This window comes from Podarcis muralis, chromosome 12 (assembly GCF_964188315.1).
Source record: "Podarcis muralis chromosome 12, rPodMur119.hap1.1, whole genome shotgun sequence".
In the NCBI taxonomy this organism is placed as follows: Eukaryota; Metazoa; Chordata; class Lepidosauria; order Squamata; family Lacertidae; genus Podarcis; species Podarcis muralis.
Window position 1 is genome coordinate 42,334,473 of NC_135666.1, and position 21,050 is coordinate 42,355,522.

Sequence of the window (21,050 nt, forward strand, 5' to 3'; positions counted from 1 at the left end):
GACTGGTTGGGTCATTTGAAGGTTAGCAGCCTGGGAAGGGTTCATGGAAAGTTCACTCGCATATATTAAGCAATTCAATCTTTCATTCTGTGTGACACAAGTAGTAGGAAGTGAGCTGTTCGCAGGCAGAAGGATCTATTCGCCGGCAAGGGGGGATCCAGAGCTCTCACCGAAGCCTGTTTTCTCTGCAAAACTTGGACGCTGCACAGGATATTTTTTAAAACACCTATTCGGTGGAAGCCTGAGAAGCAAGAAGGCTCCTTCGAGGTTTTGAGGAAGAGATGGAGGAAAACTGAAACTTGGAAAGCTCCCTGCTTCCCCCCTCCTATTCTGCCGGATTGGCTGAACAGGCTGGAAAATGGTAAATGATCATTTGGATCAATTACAGGCTTTTAGCTGTGTTGTCTGTCATAATTCATGATTCTGGTCTGGGAAAAAGACCAACAGCCTACGTGCCAAAAAGGGGGCAGAGTTTGATGGAGTTGGAGGTACTTTCCTATGCCATTTTCCTCCACACCTAGCGGAAGGCACTTTTCCAGACCTACTGTGGAGGGGGAATCATGTTTGACTGCATGGATGTCCTAGCAGTAAGCCCTGGTCAAATGCTGGATTTCTACACTGCAAGTCCGTCTTCCTGCATGCTCCAGGAGAAGGCTCTCAAAGCATGCTTCAGTGGATTGGCACAAACAGAGTGGCGGCACCGGCACAGTGCGCAATGTAGGTCCCGCGGTTATTTTGCTCCACTTTCCCCCCTCTGCTTTATTTATTTGCATGATGTAATAATAATAATAATAATAATAATAATAATAATAATAGCCACTCCACACACAAACAGGTGAACGAGGCATCCTTTCTAAACCACAGCTATTCAGATATGTGATTGTGCATACAAATTCTTCAAACATTTTGAAAGAACACCAGCCTAGGTGTGCTTCACTTTTCCCGCTTGCAGTGTTGCTTCTCTAATGTGATCTTTGCATCTTGTAAATAGTTCATGGGGGAAACGGATTATTATTATTATTATTATTATTATTATTATTTTATCATTAAGTGTAGGTTGTGTGTAAATTTTCCTGATCAGTACAGGCTCTTTGCTCTTCTAATACCCTGTTTTGAATTTAGTCTATATCTTTTCCCCCAGGTGTCTTTTAACACCTAAGCAACCAGTTCATTTGGCAGTGTGCTGCCCTGTGACTTTAGCATCAATAGGGTGGCCAGAATTGGGAGTTGTAAACTCCCATAAATGTTTTCTTTTTTTTTTCTGGGCGTGGGTGGGGTGGGGAGAAGAAGAGGCAATATTTCTTTGCATTGACCTTGCTGCCACCTTTCTCCTTTTTACTTTGTTGCTCTAAGAAGTCCCTGTTTTTGCTAGAAAACTAACTGTGAACACCCCTTGTGTTTCCCCATCAATTATCTCAGCGCTTTCCGAATCTGTTCAGAGCCTAGGACTTTCAGGAAAAGGGAGCTGCTTCTTCGCCGGCGCAGGTTTTTTTAAAAAATTGCTGTTTTGTTATCAGATCTTGACATAGTGCTGGAGAACATAGGTGGCAAACAGCGGCAATCCTTAATCTTATGTTTCGAGTCTGAGAAACAGCAAGAAATAGCAAAGTCCCAGCACCACTTTCTCTGCATTAAAAGAAGGAAAAAACAGCCTTGAAGGATGCTTCATTGCTCTGACACTGATTTAGATAAATGATGGCTATCTATCATTTTTTTTAACATACTCTTTGACACCTCAATGAGGCATTGACTATAGAAGTATGTTTGATATCATTGTGATTCCTAGGTATCCCAGTTGCTTTGAAATAGGTGGAGCTTTTTTAAAAAAAATTCAGAGTGTTTAATCCACAAGGGAAGAAAAAGAAATGAGAATTTTGTTCAGATGTGTGGTACGAGCATGAGAGCTAATGCTACAGTCCACATATTTTCATCACAATTCGGTCTCTGTTAGCATTGGACATGCAAACAAAACTTAGAAGCTCGTCCCTGAAGAATTTAACATTTTTGCCTCTTTAGGAAAGTAGAGGCAAAGTCAAAAACAAACCCCAAACAAGCAAATCAGAAAATGTAGCCCAAATATTTTCTAGGCGTTTCCACGCTTGCAGGTTGAAAGACTGTGTTAATTCTGTATAGCTAACCGAGAAAGAACTTTGCTTAAGTTTGTAAATATGTTCTGGAAAGTTTTGTTTTCTTAGCAAGTTTTCTATAACAGCATACTTTAGGTATTTTTTTTATAATATCAAACTTCTAGAAAAATAGTTTAGAGAATTTACTGCTGGCGATCTGTTTGAAGTCAAAACATTACAAGTCTTTCACAATGCCATTAATTAGAACCAGCTTTTAAAATATGTATATATGCTGCCTTTTCTCCTGAGCAAGTTAAACGGTGTCTGTGTGTGTTTCACCATTACCAGCAGGCAGCAAGTGTTAAATGTGTCATTTGCCTAGAGCTGGAGATAAGGAAAGAGGCTGGATTAGAAGAAGGGAAGCCAATCAAAGGAACTATTAACCAGAAAAAGGGGGGGGGGGGAGGTTTAGCAAAGTGCTTTCAGGAATTCACAATTTTGTAAGGACCACAGCTTAAACTGCAAACTTCTAAACTTTCAGATTAGCATTTATCAAAGCAAGCCGGGAATGGTACTTTGGAACTCTTAAATTGTAAGCAGAGTTTTAAATATTTCATCTTTCAAGTTTATTCCCCCCCCCTTTCAAGTTTAGTGGTTAAATGTATTACTTGGAATTCTAAAAGTGTGAAGTCCACATAGTATGTTCTGCAGCTGCAGGGAGAAATAACGTGTAGCTCCAACGACAAGTATTTCCTTCTTGTGCTAAGTCCTATGTTGTTAGTATGAACAGTCAGTTCATATGATAAGAGTGAGTCAAGCTTATTTGGGTTTGGCTGTATAAATAAGCCTTTCTGCAATAGTTGATTTACACCTCGGTTGCCATGCATCTTCAATAGAGATGAAATTTTAGGATGCCAGGTAGAGCATAACAGCTGCATTAATCTCAGGAAAAAAGCAGTAGAATAGCACCAACATTTCTCTCCAGAAGCAATTCAGTCAATAAAATGCTTCATCCAGAATATGTAATGCCTTAACTACATCCTCTTAACTCTTGTGTGTTTAAGGTTTTGGGGTAGAAATTTTGTAATCATCTAATTTTCTCTCTCCCCCCCCCCAATAGTGTGTGACTTAAAACTATGCAAAAGTCTTTGTCTATAGAAAACAGTGTTCTTAAAGAAACAGAGCAGAACCGTGATTGATTGCAGTTTAAAGTATTACCAATAAGCTCTTCCCTTTAACGGTTAAGAAATCGGGGTCAGTGCACCATAATCAAAGGGATCGACTTGAATTAGTGAATGAAGTCTAAAGCTAAGATTACACAAATACTCTATTTTATCTTAAGGTAAAATATGGATTTCTGTTTCACTGGCAGCCAAGTATGAAGGGGTTAACTTGGAACTTTGGAAAATTTCATATACTTGATTATTAAGATGAAGAGATGATTTTATTTCATGTTGCCTGCTCAGAAATAAAGCAGTATGTATGCAACTAATGGACATACTATTTCTGACTTTTGATGGTCTTGTAAAGAAGGATGTAGTTAATCCGATAATAAGAAAAGCTTTTCTGCAGATATTACACATTTTAAAAATAAAGCACTTGAAGCAGTCAGTGGATGATAGCCAATATTAGTTTTTCTCAGAGCAGAACCACAAAAAGTTAATTGACTTATGTCAGTGGTTCTCTTCCTAGTATGACTTTGTTGATTTCAGTGAGAAAGTGAGGCACAATGCTATGCATGTCTATTCAGAAGTAGGTCCCACTGTGTTATTACCCAGTAAGCCCCATTCTGCAAGTGTGTTTAGTGTTACGGCCTGAATTGCTCCGTTGGAATGAATGGGGCTTAATAGTGCTTAATTTGGAATAACAAAGCTTCCCAGTAAGATTTTATGTTAAATGAAGATGATAGACTGCAATTCTGTATAAAACCTGCTGTGAACAAAACCTGCAATCCATAAAAATTCATTGCTAAACTTCTGGCGGCTTGTAATGTTTAGGACTTTGTGAATTCTTATGCTATCCCGGTTTTAAAAAAAAGAAAAGCCCAGAAACATCTGTCCTAACATACAACTCAATGCTTTATTATCTTTCATATCTCCAGTCAGAATGTAAAAACAAACACATTGAAGTGCATGCCTGGAAATCTACATTCCTAAGTATTGAATTGCAGCAGGTGCTGTTGGCAAGTTCTGCATTTCAGCTGCAGAAGGCAAGGTTTATTTTTATGCACCTTTCCTTTATTTAAAGTTTCAATGCAAGCTCCTAATGCAGAGATTAAAAGGAATCTTTTATTTGCTGCAAATTTTCTTAAAAGACACTTGATCCCTGGTACTTTAATTGGATCCAAACTAATTTAATGCACTTTTGAAAAGCAATGAAATCTGAGTGTCTTGAATTTCTCTCTGTGTCACAGTATAACTTGTTTGTTTTCCTCCAGACTATCAAACTTTTTTCTGTTTAAAACACACACACACAGGTGCACATGCATGTGAAACATTGGTGCTGAAGTTAGTTTTTAAAAAATGTAAAGGAATGCTAACAGTTTATGTCAGCTTTTTCCTATAGTATAAAGAAACAACATTTTCATCACAAACTGCTCCCCTCTCCCAACACACACAGATCTTACCCTTTCCCCGCATCTCCTTCTGTGCCCATTCACAAAGTGGACATGTTACGGAATCACTTTACCTGCATCCATTGTACATATAGAATGTACAAAACAGGCCCATAGGACATATTAACATACCAAATCATGCAAATGAACTAATAATACACTAAGGGGGTGGGGTGGGGTGGGGAAAGCCACATTTTTTTCTTAACCCTGCACTGAGCTTAATTCTTACACCCATACGTTAGCTTGGCTGTGTGCAACCAACTTAAAACGCCTGCCAAATATCTTGAAAATTACCTCCTTTATGAAGTTTGGAATAGGACCACCTGTTCATACTCAGCAAAGTCCAAGCAGATCTCGTGTTTGATATGGCAGGCCCAATTCATTGTTCATTTTAAAACTGTGACCAAAGCAAAGCACCCTCTAGTTTTGTACAAGGCACTCCTGAATTTGAGCATCTTTTTATCTGACACACAGCATAATGTTCACGCTAATAAAGCAAGGAAAAGTAGTGTACTCTTTACATTCACCACCCAAGTGTGTGTTCCCCAAGCTGCTGCTCTACATATGACTTTGGTTGCCTGCTTATTCTAATCACAAAGTGCATCAGTGTTAGAATTCAACTGCTGTGTCTCTTACGTTTCCCATGTTGCTGTTTTATACAGCTGGCAGATTGAGTTCGTGTTAATAACAGTGCGTTTGAACCCGTGGCAAAATGTTTTGATGCCTATCTCTGAATTCCTAGCTGGGCAACCTGCCCTTTCCCCCAACAAGCTGGGCTCCAAAATCAATGTGGGGTTCGACAAGCGTAGTCAGTGAACAGGATACAGATTTGCGACTGCTAAATGCCCCCCCCCAAAAAAAAATTTTCCTACAAAGAGGAACTTTCCAGTGGCTTATGTAGGCATGTTGTCGTAGTAGGTGTGTCTATGGCAAACCTGTTCTGTGTCTGCCTTCCAGCATGGAAACTGCTTTAAAGCAGGCTGCTAGATACAGACCCCCACACAGATTGAGAAAAGTTGCTAGGCAAAACATTTTTTTTAATTTTATTTATTTATTGAATTTATATACCACCCTATACCCAGAGGTCTCAGGGCGGTTCACAGAAAAGATTACAATATAAAAAAATCAAAATAAGAATAACACCCCCCCCCCCAAAAAAAAAGAGCCGCATTTTAAAAGGGCATAGGATGTCCATCAGGTCAACTAACATTTCCAACAGGAGTCCATTTAAATGTTATCTAAAAACAAAGCTAAAAGAATACTGCCAAGAGAAGTTGAAACCCAGTCAATTAGAATAAAACTAAAGCTTTCACATGCTGCTTTTGTGCCTTTGCAGCCTCATTTTCCCAGTGCATCCTAAAGGCTACATAAAAGATGTGTCCGAGCTGAAAAGAAAGCTGTTTTCAAAGTGGACCTATTGTACACAGTTGTCTGTAAAGAAAGCCAAACCCACACAGCTGAACTCCATATGATCAGGGAGCCTGGCTGTGTGGGTGTCCTGCTTGCATATAGAATTGTGGAGTTGGAAGGGACCCCAAGAGTCATCTAGTCCAACCCTCTGCAATGCAGAAATCTCAGCTAAAGCATTCATGACACATGGCCATCCGGCCTCTGCTTAAAAACTTCCCATGAAGGAGAGTTCCACCTCTGTTCCACTGTTAAACAGCTCTTACAGTCGGAAATTTATTCCTCATGTTTAGTTGGACTCTCCTTTCTTGTAACTTGAAGCTATTGGTTCGAGTCCTACCCTCCAGAGCAGGAAAAAACAAGCTTGTTCCGTCTTCCATGTGACAGCCCTTGAGATATTTGAAGATGGATATCATACCTGCTCTCAGTCTCCTCTTTTCCAGGCTAAACATAACCATCTTCTTTAACTGTTCCTTATAAGGCTTGGTTTCCAGACCTTTGATCATCTTGGTTACTCTGCACATGTCTCAGTTTGTCAGCATCATTCTTAAATTGTGGTGCCCAGAATTGGGCATCCTATTCCAAGGCAGAATAGAGTGGTCCTCTTCCTTCCCTTGTCAGGGACAAGGCTAAAAGTTCTGCCTACTCTACACATAAGTAACATGTAAATAGGTCTGCAGATACTTCCTTTTGCCTTCGTTTTATTGTTCTGTGTGAATTTTGGTGTTCAATGCTTGGGCTTTATCAATAAGTCAGTCTGCATCATTGTGGAATTTCCCTTCAGATTTCCCTTCAATGAAATACATCTGTCTTGTTTCCTATCCTTTGTTTAACAAATAAAAGGGCTGTAGAGTAAAATCAAAGGGCGCCAATCATATTGTTGCAACTCCAACATGCATAGCTTTAAGTGGCAGCTGAGTGCCCACTTTTAAGTATCTAGAACATAATATTTATTCATGAATATGGGTGTTATTTTTAGACGGGAGCCTTTTTACAACCAGTGAATACACCCCTTTCCTTCAATCCCACACATCATAATAGTCTTTAGAGCATAATTGCCTTTGAAGACAAGGATTTAACAGCCCAGACCTTTGTACGTTTACTTAGAACTAAATCTCCCTAAATCTCAAGAGAGCAGAGAAGACTGCAGTTGTGCAATAGAAGGCTCACAACACTGATTTTAAACAAAAAGTTGCGATCCACCTAAGATTGAAGACTTGCAAAGAGGTGGAATTCAAAGGTTTCTATGACTTGTTTGGTTGGAGTCCTGGTATGCTGACTGTTTTATGCAACAGAAATAGCTGTTTTTATGGATGCATAAGCTGCCTTGACTTTAGTGGTACTTGAGCTTGTGTAAATAAGCCCAGGATTACATCTGAGACGTGTCATTTCCCCAGAAATTCTGGAAGTATAATAGTGCAGGAAAATGTAAAGAAAGTGTGCTGTTTGTAGCAGATGGGAGTTTAGTCTCTTCAGCTAAACAATACTGAGTTACTGGATCAAAAATTCTTATTTGCAGCGGGGTGGGGGGCATGGTTTTTAGTTACACAGAAAAATAGTTATTCCCGTTGCATGGGGTGATGTAAGCAGCCAGGACTAAGGGAACCCTGTTTGCCTGTAGACAAACATTTTTAGCTATACTTTCAGTTTAGGGCAGCTCAAGCTCTGGGAAGTGTAATGGACCCAACATAGCTTCACATAGCCTTCTGTTTCACAAAGTCAACTTCCTTTGGTTTCAAATACATTCTCAGGGAGATGAGATTAGTATTTGCTTTCATCGCCATTTCAGTAGTGTGTCTCGTTTGTTTTGGTCTTATTTCCGTTGTTTTTACTCAAGCTGTCAATTTAGCCTGTTTTCAAATATTTTAACAGATGCACCTCTTTAAAGCTGTCTTGATTTGTGACAGAGTGCCAGCTCATTTCCGTAATCTTCATTAGTGTGAGGAAAAGAAACGTTTTAGCCCATTTCATACAATAAACTTTTGATGGCCAAGAAGGAAGCAGCAGCAGCAGTGGTGTATTTGTTGCTCAAAGTAAGCATCTTCAATAGTTCACGTCTTCAATAATTTCACCTTGTGTCAATAATTCTTTTTGAATTAAAAAGGAAATTAATTCTATTCCCAGAACTTAATTGATAATGGAAAGTGTGCTGTGCACACACACTGGCGACACCTGAGATGGCTGCTGCTTTAACCACTGGTATTTGGGCATATAAAAGTTTAATTTGAGGGTTGGAAGTATTTGCATAACCTCCTTTATCCCAGATTAGAATAATTGTTCATTATCGCAGTTCTGACTGGCAGCAGAGCTATAGTACTCCAGAGGGTGTGGACTCCACATTAGCTATTCCTATTAATAAAAACTGGTGTGGCAGACAAATTCTGGCGGTAATAGAGTTATCTTCTTGTTTTGTTCCAGTTCCAAAACATAACTGTTGCCTTAAGATGAAGAATAACATTTGGATCTGTTTGAATAGGATTCCAACTGGCTGATAGAATCCTTATCGCTTGGCTTTGACTTGTTAATTTGCTAGGCATACTCAACACTACATTAGTTACAGGTGATTCATTTCCACACCATACTGTTGAATACACAGACTCAGGGGGCTAAATGAGTCGGCTTTTTCCCATTCTTGCAAAGCATGTCTGTGAATGGAGCATGACTCAATTGAGCTTCGTGATACAGAGCAGTAATATTACAGCTGCAATTAATATAGAGTAGATGATGTATTATTATTTTTAGCTTTACAAAATACTCCAAAATGTGCTGCTCCTCTCTACATATAATTACTTGGGACGAGGCTTCCTCCCTGGGCATCGTACTGTTTTCAGATGGGCTGCTTGGGCCATATGTGCTGTGCATCACAACACAGAATAATAGAACTGTAGAGTTGGAAGGGAACCCTGAGGATCATTTAGTCCAGCCCCCTGCAATGCAGGAATATTTTGCCCATTGTGGGGCTCAAACCCATGACCCTGAGATTAAGAGTCTCATGCACTACTAACTGAGCTATCCCATCAGTGCCTTAACACAACGTGCTTCTAGCTGGGAGGTTTAGTGCATGGATTTGGCTGGTTTGATTGCTAGCAGGTTTTTTAACAATCCTTCTATATTACCTGACCAATGTCCTGCACCTTTCTGCTTTTTTTCTTCTAACTAGTGGAGCGGGACAGGAACAGGGCAGAACATGTGCATGACTTGGGCTTCAGCCTTTCCCATTCCCTGAGAAACCCTTCACAAAAAAGTGCAAGTTTTTATAAATGGGGGAGAGGGGTGACATTCTCCTCCTTCCCATCCTACAACAAAAATGCCACGATTTCCAGAGTGAACATGCCTGAGCAGAGAAGCCAAACACAGTGTGTCTGGGGGCAGCGGAGTACTCATGCGTTTATTAGATGTGGGTGGCGCTGTGGTCCAAACCACTGAGCCTCTTGGGCTTGTCGATCAGAAGGTTGGCGGTTCGAATCCCCGCAACGGAGTGAGCTCTCGTTCCTCTGTCCCAGCTCCTGCCAACCTAGCAGTTCAAAAGCATGTCAAAGTGCAAGTAGATAAATAGGTACAGCTCTGGCGGGAAGGTAAACGGTGCTTCCGTGCGCTCAGGTTTCCGTTACGGTGTCCTGTTGTGCCAGAAGCAGTTTAGTCATATTGGCCGCATGACCCAGGAAACTGTGGACAAACGCCGGCTCCCTCAGCCTGAAAGCAAGATGAGCGCCGCAATCGTCCTTTACCTTTACTCATGTGTTTGTGTTTGATGTTTGAAACCTCAAACAATTTGCATCTGGAAAGTCACGCAATGGTTGCACTAACTGAGACTGAAAATGAATTTCCATTCGTGAAGACTGAACACAATGATTGCTGAATTTGTATTAAAAATCCTAGAGCTGGAGCTGCAGTTTTCAGAGTACGTAGCTAAACAATTGATCCTCCTTTCAAGGGAACTGTGGGAATTGTAGCACTGTGGGGGGAGCGGGACTGTTCCAGCAGCTCTCAGCACCTTTGAAAAAAACCCCGCTACGGTTCCCCAGATTCTTTGAGGGAAGCCATGACTGTTTTTAAAGCGGCATGATGCTGCTTTAAATGTATCGTTCAGACAAGGGTTTCAAACAGAGGTATTTGCATGCCCAGGTGCCGTGATCCCCCATCCTGCAATATGTATTGAAGAGACAACTTTCTTTGGGTTTCCAAGTAGGTCATTAACTCTTCCCTAATGCTATAACATTAGCCCAAGTCTCTGCATCTTGGGCTCTGCCAGTCCAAAGGCAGCCTACCCAACCACATAGTCAACTTCCTGATTTTCTTGTCCACTTGTGGTGCATAAAGATGGAGCTTTTCAAGCAGCTGTCATGTTGGCTGGTAGCCTACTATCAAACTGGGAGTTATTGTAAGTTGTGAAGGCCTGAACTGGTTCAAAATTGCTTCATGGTGGCTGAAATGGTTACAAAATCTTTAAAAAAAAAAAATCTAACATCTTGAGCATAATTAAACTGAAGAGCTGAAAAGTATTCATGAACCCAACTAGGTACTGAACCCATTTTTTAGTGGTTCTTCTGTGGTAGGAAGGCATTAATTTGTTCGGGGGGAATGCAGAAGTGGCAAATATAGATGGAGCCAGAATCTCAACGTGCACATTTAAACAACTAAGCTTGAATACTTAAATAATTCCCTGAATTTTGCCCAACTTTCTTCCTGAATATATATTTTATTTCCTTGAAATATTTAGGCATCTGAGGCTGAATCGCCTTTGTTTTTTCATCAAAGCTCTTAACTATAAAAGTATTTTTCTTAGGGCCATTTCAACTTCAAAAGATTTTTAGGGCCTAGTTTGTTGGACAGCTTGGGGATATAATTAGCTCAAATGGAAATAGATGCAAGTGAAATTTAGTTCCTAATGTTTTAATTTAGTGCTGCATTGCTGTACATTATTGAAGAGGAGAATACTTGAAAGCAAATGTAATTATTTCATTATGGTCCTCAAAATGCTTCCATTGGCCTTAATGATGAGAAACTGCATATGGAATCATACATTTTAATCAGCCTTTCATATTGTTGCATCAGATAAATAACAAATAATTGATGAAAAAGAAATCTTTCTGAATGGTTTGTTTCATACAGAGCTCTTGTTGCAGTTTAATAATGAAATCACATTTTAATTATCTAGAATTATTACAGTAGCGAAACAGCTAGGATACCGCTGTTTTCTTAAATTTGCATTATGTGCACCAGAACCAATGAAGAGTACTGGTTATAGATCAATATCTCACATACAGCAGCTCTGCTAGTCCCTTTAATTGGAATGGGTGTCCTTGTTAGAGGATGGATTTTTTCATTGCTGTATCAGTGGCAACATTCCCGTTCATTTTCAAAGGAGAAAAATTAACATTGCCCATACAGTGAATCCCTTGTTATTTCTGGCAAGAAAAAACGGCTTTCAGTGCATGTCTCTAGTGGAGTGACAGTTTCATTTGCCAGAAGAGCGGAGAAAGGTACACGGCTGCCAGTATTAGCTGTAAAGAACTGGAGACCAGCACAAGCAACCCCTTACCAAATGCACGGTATCACGAAGAGTCTAACCAAACAAACTTTCCACTTCCAGAACTGGAGGCAAACCATTGGGCATGTTTACTTTGGGTCAGGGCTGAATCGAAATTGGTTTAACAAGCTTTTGACTGGCAGTGTTGTATTAAAACACATGAGAACGAACAAAGTTGCATTGCACAGATCAAGGTGCACTAATTTGAAGGTAGATAATTGTGTCTGCAAATTCTTTATTGTTGGTCATAATTGCTTTGGCAGACTGGATTGCCTTCGTACTTCTGTCTCCCATACTGCTGCTGTTTCTTCTCTTCCTCCTCCTCCTCCTTCAAAATGATGGCGTCAATGTCACTGCTGTCATCTTGGTGCCTACATAACTCCCAAGTTAGTCACATCCTGGCAAAGCTGTTTTCTTCTTGATTTGGTCTGATACGTTTTTGACTTTTTATCCATGTTGTACTAATATTCTTCCAGAAACTTGCCCTGCCCTTGTATGTTTAGGTGGTCGGTTGTGTTTGATTTTTGCCCAAACCAAAACATAACTTACCCTATTCCTTTCTTTTAAATGTGCAAGAACACTAATTATTATTGATTTTAAATCTCACTACAATTACAAGTAACTGTGATGGGTGGCAGATAAAAAGTAATAATCCATGGAGTTCTGGAAGTGTTTCATGTTTGTGTGTAGTGCTTTGCATGATCAATATTAACTGCCCCATTGAAACTAACTGCTGTATCAAATAACAGTAAATCAAATGAATGTGCTTACAGATTATTTATTGAAAGCTTTAATTGTTCACCGGGGTCCCGCTTATCTGAGGAAACAATAGAATGTAGTGATTGGACAAACTGGTTTGTAAATATTGAAACTGCCATAAAACACCCTGCTATCTCTAACCAGCTTAAGTGCTGGTTCACAGGCTTAGAAAGCAGAAGATCCTGGGTTCAGTTGCCAGTGTCTCCAGGTAGAGCTGGAAATATACCTTTCTGAAACCTTGAATAGTTGCCATCTGCCCAGTGTAGACATTACTGAGCCACACAGGCCAATAATGCAAGGGAGCTTCAGATGGACTGTCCCAGTATAATGTAGCTTCATCTGTTTATGACCACTTAGTGAAACAAAACAACCAAATAAATCAACTTGGAAATCTAGGCTTGGTAGTGGGAATGACTCATTTCCAAATGAACTCTTTTTGTCCTTGGTAAGGCTATAAATTTTCTAAGCCACCATATGAAATCTACATGGTTGTTCTTAGCCCTCTATCCTTATTGCTAAGAGGGACGTTGGTGGTGCTGTGGTCTAAACCACTGAGGCTCTTGGGCTTGCCGATCGGAAGGTCGGTGGTTCAAATCCCCGTGACGGGGTGAGCTCCCGTTGCTCGGTCCCAGCTCCTGCCAACCTAGCAGTTCGAAAGCACGTCAAAGTGCAAGTAGATAAATAGGTACCACTGCGGCGGGAAGGTAAACGGCATTTCCATGCGCTCTGGTTTCCGTCACGGTATTCCGTTGCACCAAAAGCAGTTTAGTCATGCTGACCACATGACCCAGAAAGCTGTCTGTGGACAAATGCCGGCTCCCTCGGCCTGAAAGCGAGATGAGCGCTGCAACCGTATAGTTGTCTTTGACTGGACTTAACTGTCCAGGGGTCCTTTACCTTTTTGCTAAGAGTAAAATCGAATAGAATCTTAGCTATAATTCTGTTCTTGTTCGCTAAGTATTTCACTCATCCTCACAATGGTACTCATTAGTTTGTCTGCTCTACCAGCTTAAAGGTTTCCCATAAGAGGAATTTTCTCTAAGTGTCAGGTTCCAGAACAGGCAGAGAATAACCTGAGGGGCTGAAGGCACATGATGTGGTCCCAATAGGTTCTGGTCAGGTTTCATAGGAGGAAGTTGAGGTGGGTCTTCAAGACAAAAGGAGCTGGAGACCTTGCTAAAGTCTCTGCTGCGGTGCCAACCACTGAAGATGCCTGGAATATGCCCACTACAGAACTGAACTGGCAACATTTTGTCATGATCATATGGCTTTTTGCACTCTAAATGCTGGGGGAGACAAGTAGAACTTATTCATCACCCTTCTCTTCTTTCCTGGCATATCATAGCGAAATATTGCTTATGAAAATTCTATTAAATCAATACAAGTGTAAATAAAGCATTTGGGAAGCACTCTGTGTCTGTTGCCTTTTGGTACTGATACTAGAGGTGACTGGCAATCAGATGAACATCCCATTTTAGTAGTCCGGCACTTCAGCCATAAAAACTATGAAAAACATAAAAATCAATATAATCAATTATTGGTAATCGATACCCTGATTGGCAAACACTGGCACCCAGGTTACCATTGACAGTGATGGTGGAGGGTCATTGCCTGATAAATTGGAGCACTAAGTTTAATTGAAACCCCCTCCCAATTGTAATTGATGAATCAAATTGACTAATCCATTAAAGTTGCGTGTCTGGTTTTGTTACCCATTGATTTTGAGAACAGCCCCCATGAGTAAGCTAGAAGGAATGGTTATTCTTTATTTATTACCCAATTTTGTCAAGCACATCAAGACTTTATATCTGCCCATGTTCTTATATGTCTGTAGTCAATACACATGGAGAACGGTAGCCGGGCAGTGAGACATGAACAGCAAGGCAGACAGCAGGGATGGTGAATGCAGCACCACGGACAGTTCATAGTGAGCCACTTGCTTCCACAGGGCCGCTTCACCCAGCCCTTGCTCCGCCCTCTTGCCTGAAGAAAGTAGATCCTTAAAGGGCCAACCGCCTGGACTGGCGCTTCTCCTCTCTGGAGCATCCCACTTACTATCCTCTGGATAGGAGCAGTTGTACAGGAGTTCCGGGATCACAGAACTCCCAGCCACCAGCCTAAGGCTCTATGTCAGGAGACTGGGCCAGTTAACCAGCAAGCAACACGGCAGCTTTAGACCGGCTCATCCTCTGACTCTGAGCTCAAGGCCATTGCCTTCAGAGATCTGGTTGTGTGCTTCTTTGCTGAATTTTAGTCATGGTTTAAAGACATGTCTTTGAGACAGAGTGAGCTGTTTATTTTTAATAGACAGTTGATTGCTACGGCCACTGTTTTATTGTGGTTTTTGGTGGCGATTGTGGGGTAAATATTTTTTTAACGATGAACTTTGTAATCATGTAATGGATTTTTATTTATTGTTATTTATCGTGATATTTATCACGATGTTGAAAACCAGATACCACCCAGTCTTAGTGTAAACCCCCCTTTACATTTTTTTTAAAAACTGAATATGAACCTCCAGAGAATTTGTGGAGGGAGCAGCAGAAATTTTGATAAGGAACTGTTAAAAAGAACTTTGTCCTGCTGCATAGATCACCCTGTGCACCTGTACAAATTGGCTGACCCTAAGATGAGACATGGCCAATTAGTTAAGCAATTGCCTAGTGATTTCTGGTTTGTTTTGTTTTGAGTACTTACAAAACATAAATCCTGCAGAGAACAGCTCAGCAACTTGCTCCGAACAATGGGGCTATTACCGGCTTTGTGATGCCCTTTGCTTTGTAAACGGAAAATTATTTTTCGCTGAATACAGTCTGCTGAGTTAAAGCCCTTCACACCTTAGAGAAATGAGTAAATAAGACCTTAGAAATAGTTATGATACTACTAATAATTGTAATAGAAAGCAAAACAGCTATGGGGGAGAACACTTCTAAATGTGACATATCAATATAATTCAGCATTGTGAGTACACTGTTATGTGATTTAATCAAAGGAGAAAGATACAGTTTGAACAATTGAAATATTACTCAGTTAAACATCTCTGCTGGGTTTTTAAACAACCCTTTCCAATGGACATGAAAAGGAAGGTATGTAGGAAATCAAAGTTTCACATCACTGCATCTGGCATCCCAATTAATTGGGATGATCTGTAATTTTCAAAGAATGTGGCACTAACCTTGAAATATCTCTGATCATTAAGTCAGTGCATTAATTTCGGGATTGAACTATGCTGTGGAGTTTTACATTTCTATAATTAAGCAGTCACAGAAATTGAGAAGTGCAATGCCACATGAAATATCACTTGACAGGTGAGTTTTACTGCATGCGATTAGAACACTGACATTTTTGTCTGTCTGTGTGATATTTGACAACTGAAAAATGTATTAAAGGTATTAAACCTCCCATATTTTCTCTGGCTCTAAACCAGGATGCAAAGTGTGATAAATAATGTTGTAGGAAGAGTTCCTCTGAAAGAATTTAAAAGACATTTATGGCAAATGTGTTAGCAATCAAAACTAATAAAAAATTATGGACAGAGCTTGTTTAAAAGAGGAATATAATCTCTTTATATTGCTCTTTAGAGCAGCATGCTATGATTTTTTGGTTTACCTCAAATGTGAGATATTCCCTCCTCGGGGAAAAGCCCCGAAGAGCTGCACACACGCTCCACGCTGCTCTTTAAAGGGAGCGCTGAGCAGAGCCTCCCACCTGCATTCGCTCCGTAAGACGCACACACATTTCCCCTTACTTTTTAGGAGGGGAAAAGTGTGTCTTATAGAGCGAAAAATACTGTAGAATCTTAGCTATACACTGGTACCTCTGGTTAAGTACTTAATTCGTTCCGGAGGTCCGTTCTTAACCTGAAACTGTTCTTAACCTGAAGCACCACTTTAGCTAATGGGGCCTGCTGCTGCTGCTGCCGCACTGCACCGCGCTGCCGGAGCACGATTTCTGTTCTCATCCTGAAGCAAAGTTCTTAACCTGAAGCACTATTTCTGGGTTAGCGGAGTGTGTAACCTGAAGCGTGTGTAACCTGAAGCGTATGTAACCCGAGGTACCACTGTAATTCTGTTCTTGTTCACTAAGTATTTCCCTCATCCGCACAATGGTACCCATTAGTTTACCTGCTCTACCAGCTCAAAGGTTTCCCTATACCTAGGTAGGTCTTCCATCTTGATTCTGAATGGTGCTTTGGCATCCAAACGTATCCAAAGACTCCACTCTGCACCTTCGGAACCCTTGCACTAAGTTTAGTGACAATATCTCAGGAGGTGCCAAATTGGGGCAGGTTGGAAGTGTCCCACCAACTTGGGCCAAGGTTCAGAGGCCCATTATGCAGAAAAAAGGGGGGCGAACCCACATTTCAGTCCGCCATCTTGATTCCAAATGGCACCAACAGAATCCGCCTCCTTCGCCTTGGGAGTCCTCACTCTGAGTTTGGCGACAATATTTCAAGTGGCCTCCGAACCCATAGCGAACAAACATGAACCCCATTCCAAAATAGGTAGCAGATTTCTAAAGAGCGAGCATGTCTCAGCTATCAATTAACTACATTCAACAGTACTCCCTGGGGCATATGCAATTGTACACACACTCATTAGTAGCAAAAACGGGTTGACGGGAACTTTTTCTAGCAGTGCATTCTGGCAGACAAGCCAAAAATTCTGATCAGGTCATTAGCGTGCAATCCTAAACCTGTGCTTGTGCCTGTTGCCTCTTCAGGTTTCCTTCCCGAACTTAGCATCCCAGCTATTACAGACTGCAGAAGAAACTGCACCGTGCAGCTTAATTGGAGCAGAAGGACCAGGGATTTGCAGGGTAGGAAGGGCTCAGCGAGGTTGTGGGTAGCCCTGACTTCTGCAAATCTGGAAAGCAAAACTGCATTATGCTTTCAGCTGTCATTGACATCAGATGAAAGCATAATGCAGTTTTTAAAAAGTATGGCAAGGGCAAAGAAAGAAAAAAAGAAAATTATGCTGGGAAGCAGCATCCATGGGGATGAAGGGCTACAGAACAGCCCCGAAATGGCAGATATATTAACTTGGCAAGCGGAGTAACTGCTTTGGAAGCAGAGACCAAAATTGGGGCATATACCGTGTGAGTCGCACTCGCAGGCCTCCTTGGATCTTTTTTTGTCAACAAAGATATTTAAAATAAGCAAGTCAGCTGAAATGCGTTGCTAAAGAATGCGCAAGCCTTTAAATGCGGGAAGGTAAACAAATGTCAGGGTTTCGATGAGTTTGCATCCACATTTATTACAGGAAGCAGGCACACATCTCCAGCAGATTGGCATGTTGATAAGGCACTCCTCTTTATTTTCTGACTCAGAGAGGCTGATGTGGACCAGCATTACAAAAAGATACACTCCTGTCACAGGGCCAGGGTCAATATTCACATTAACTCCAGTAGCTGCTGATACATGATTCCAATGGATAATGTTACGCTACTGCAATGGGAAAGTAGCAATTTCTAGATGAAAGGCAGTAGGGAAGAGGATCTTACTCATACTCTTACAGCTTCCTAAGCTTTGCAGGAACAAATAGGGAATGGAGAATACGGCGCTAACGTAATTTTAAAGGGGTGCCATGTCGATTGGAAAACGCAATGGCACACATTTTGAGAAAGAAGCTCTCGTTTAAAAGTGTCATGTGCTGCAATTGCGCATAAGGAAACGGAGCAAGTTGCAATTGTCACCTCTTGGTGTACTGTCTATAGACGTCTGGGCCCTTTTAAACTTTTCCCCCCCAAATTAAATTAGGAAATTATTGGACTGTTTTAGAGGTTCCGTTTTCCCCATCCTGCAAACTTGTTGTTGTTTAGTCATTTCCGGTTCTTCGTGACGAAATGGACCAGAGCACATGTTGGTAGCTTCGAGAACACTGTCCAACCATCTTGTCCTCTGTCGTCCCCTTCTCCTTCTGCCCTCCATCTTTCCCAACATCAGGGTCTTTTCCAGGAAATCTTCTCTTCTCATGAGGTGGCCAAAGTATTGGAGCCTCAGCTTCAGGATCTGTCCTTCCAGTGAGCACTCAGAGCTGATTTCCTTCAGAATGGATAGGTTTGATCTTCTTGCAGTCCATGGAACTCAAGAGTCTCCTCCAGCACCATAATTCAAAAGCATCAATTCTTTGGTGATCAGCCTTCTTTATGGTCCAGCTCTCACTTCCATACATCACTACTGGGAAAACCATAGCTTTAACTATACAGACCTTTGTCCTGCAAACTAGGTCGCAGGAACTGAGGCGACCAAACGCAAGCTCCTGAGGGGTACTCTCCACCCTGAAACTGAGGTTGCCCTGAAATCACATCTCTCCTTGCAGTTCATCTTGAAAGAAGCTAATCTATTCAAGCCAATAGGAGGCTTCTTTCAAACATAATTGTGGTGCAGGTGGATGTTTTCAGTCAGGAAAGTCACACCTGGGGATGGAAGGGGTTGGCTCAGTTGTCTCCACTATAAGGCTTTTTGCAAGCCTGGTTGTTGCAGGTGCTGGAGATTGCAGCCAGGGTGAGTATTAGCCATCCCTACCTCACCTGTACTCTTCAGGAAGTGCATTCACACACGGCACTTTCTTCAAGCCTACTTGCTGGTAAAAAGGTGAGGAGAGTGTGTGTTATGTATGGTTGCTAGGGTGTGTATAGCTGTTGTGCGAGTCTTGTTGTGCTTACGATCCTCAAAGGGTTGGTGATCCCAGTGTAGCAGCATTTATTGCAGAGTGTTTAAAAATGCCTGAGCGTTGTGATGTAGCATGAGAGATAAATGTGTGTGTGTGTGTGTGCGCGCGCGAAATGTTAAACTGAAACAAACCCAATTGTTGGAGCCTGTTGTTAAGTATTTAATGATGTGTTTATGTTTGGTAATCTTGACAAGTACAGTACTTGGAAGCATATTGCAAGAACTCAGCATGCTATATAACAAATTCCAGAGGGATCGGCCATCTTAATCTGTGGCAGCAAAAACAACAGAGAGCCTTGTGACACTTTCAAGGCTAATAGTTTTACAGCACAATCCTATTCAGAAGTAAGTCTCTGTGCTATATTACATTGGTCTCAAGGATGGTGTTAACCCCCCCCACTCCCCCTCCCCCCCCCCGGATAAAATGAAGAAGAAAATTGGATGAGCTTAACCAAAGAAAAATCAATGTAGTATTTAATTTTCCAGAGCTGGTTTTACAACTACAGTGTAAGTTGCCATATTAGAAGTCAGACTACACACACACGGGCACACACTTTTTGGCTTTTGGCCCATCATATAAATATAGTATATAGAGCAATTAGCTGATTCTGATCTTTTTTTAAAAAAAAAAACCACACACACACACACTAACCTGTCTGGAGGAACCAAACTGCAGCTTAAATCGATCCTCAGAAAATTATGAGCCAAAATTAAAATGATGTGTTTCACAGAATAATAGTTTTAGAGACAAAGATGAGTGTAATAGCTGAAAAAGCACGAACCTATTACAGCTGACAAATGGGAGATAATGAAGGGGTGTGTCCTTCCAACATGCTGAGTTTTAATCGCCAGATGTAGTCTAATTGCCATCACAGATACTCTTCGGATTAGCAATACAGGAGCTCTCAGAACTTTAAATTGGGATGGGAAGGTAGTATAAATTAAGGAGCCGATATAAATTAAGAAGTTACGTACATAAAAAACGCTAACTGCTTTCTGATAGTTCAAGCTTTGTGCCTGTGTAGAAGCTACACCAGGGATGGTGGAAACTATGGCCCTACAGATACTACAACTCCCATCATCCCTGACCATTGGTTATGCTGACTGGGGCTGATGGGAGATGGAATTCAGTAGCTTCTGGCAGTTCAAAGGTTCTAGTCTACACGGTTGCAAGGCTTTTGGGGTGCATATCTTGGGCCATGCCACGCTCCAGAATGTCTTGTGTAAGCCTTGTACATTCGTACCTTGGTTGTCAAATGCCTTGTTACTCTGATGTTTTGGCTCCCGAACGCCACAAACCTGGAAGTGAGTGTTCCAATATGTGAACGTTTTTTGGAAGTCGGACGCGGCTTCCGATTGAGTGCAGGAAGCTCTTGCAGCCAATCGGAAGCCGCGCCTTGGTTTTCGAACCGTTTCAGGAGTCGTACGGACTCCCTAAATGGATTAAGCTCAACAGCCAAGGTATGGCTGTATAGTTCTTGCACATTTGCAAATACTTTATGCTGATATGCTAAGGACGGAGATAGAGGTTCCGGCTCTAGAATTCATTCGTACAGTATTTTTTGCTGAAGAAGAAATCTTTTCCAAAAAAGAGAAAAGGAATCAAAGCCTTTACCTGTCACGGCCTTTGTTTTGTCGTCACTCCTGGCTGCGATCTGCACCTGTTGTAGGTGGGTGGCAAGAATAGCAGGGAGTCACCATAAACCGGCAACAGGACTCAGCCAGAGCCCTTCTATGACCGGGTCAAACACACACTCCGTCCAGGGTCATGGCCAGGTTACCAAGTCAAGGCTGGCAATTCTCTGTGCTAATGTTTTGTTTCTCCTCTATTCACCCCGCTTAAGTGGTTGCATTCCCAATGTCACCTTCCCTCCAGAACAGTAGCATAAAATTAGCAGAAATAGGCAAAACATTTTATTTATTTTTGAAGCCGCAGAAGGGGAAAATCATACGTTGCTTTGGAACCTGCGTTTATATTAGAGTTTTGAAGCGTGCATTTTT

The 21,050-nt window shown here is 41.3% G+C and overlaps 1 protein-coding gene across 9 annotated transcripts in view; it reads left to right on the forward strand.

Moving 5' to 3' along the window:
* RARB (retinoic acid receptor beta) overlaps positions 1 to 21,050 on the forward strand; it is a 342,084-nt gene that overhangs the window by 237,283 nt on the left and 83,751 nt on the right. Inside the window, exon 1 of one of the 9 annotated variants that reach the window (XM_028750667.2) lies at positions 42 to 717. The exons of 6 other annotated variants lie outside the window; for them this stretch is intronic. In XM_028750667.2, coding sequence (XP_028606500.1) covers positions 561 to 717 — 157 coding nt within the window. In that variant the 5' untranslated portion in view covers positions 42 to 560. Of the gene's footprint in view, positions 1 to 41; positions 718 to 21,050 lie in introns of those variants that run through there. 2 more of the 9 variants (XM_028750666.2, XM_028750668.2) reach the window with 2 other exon arrangements.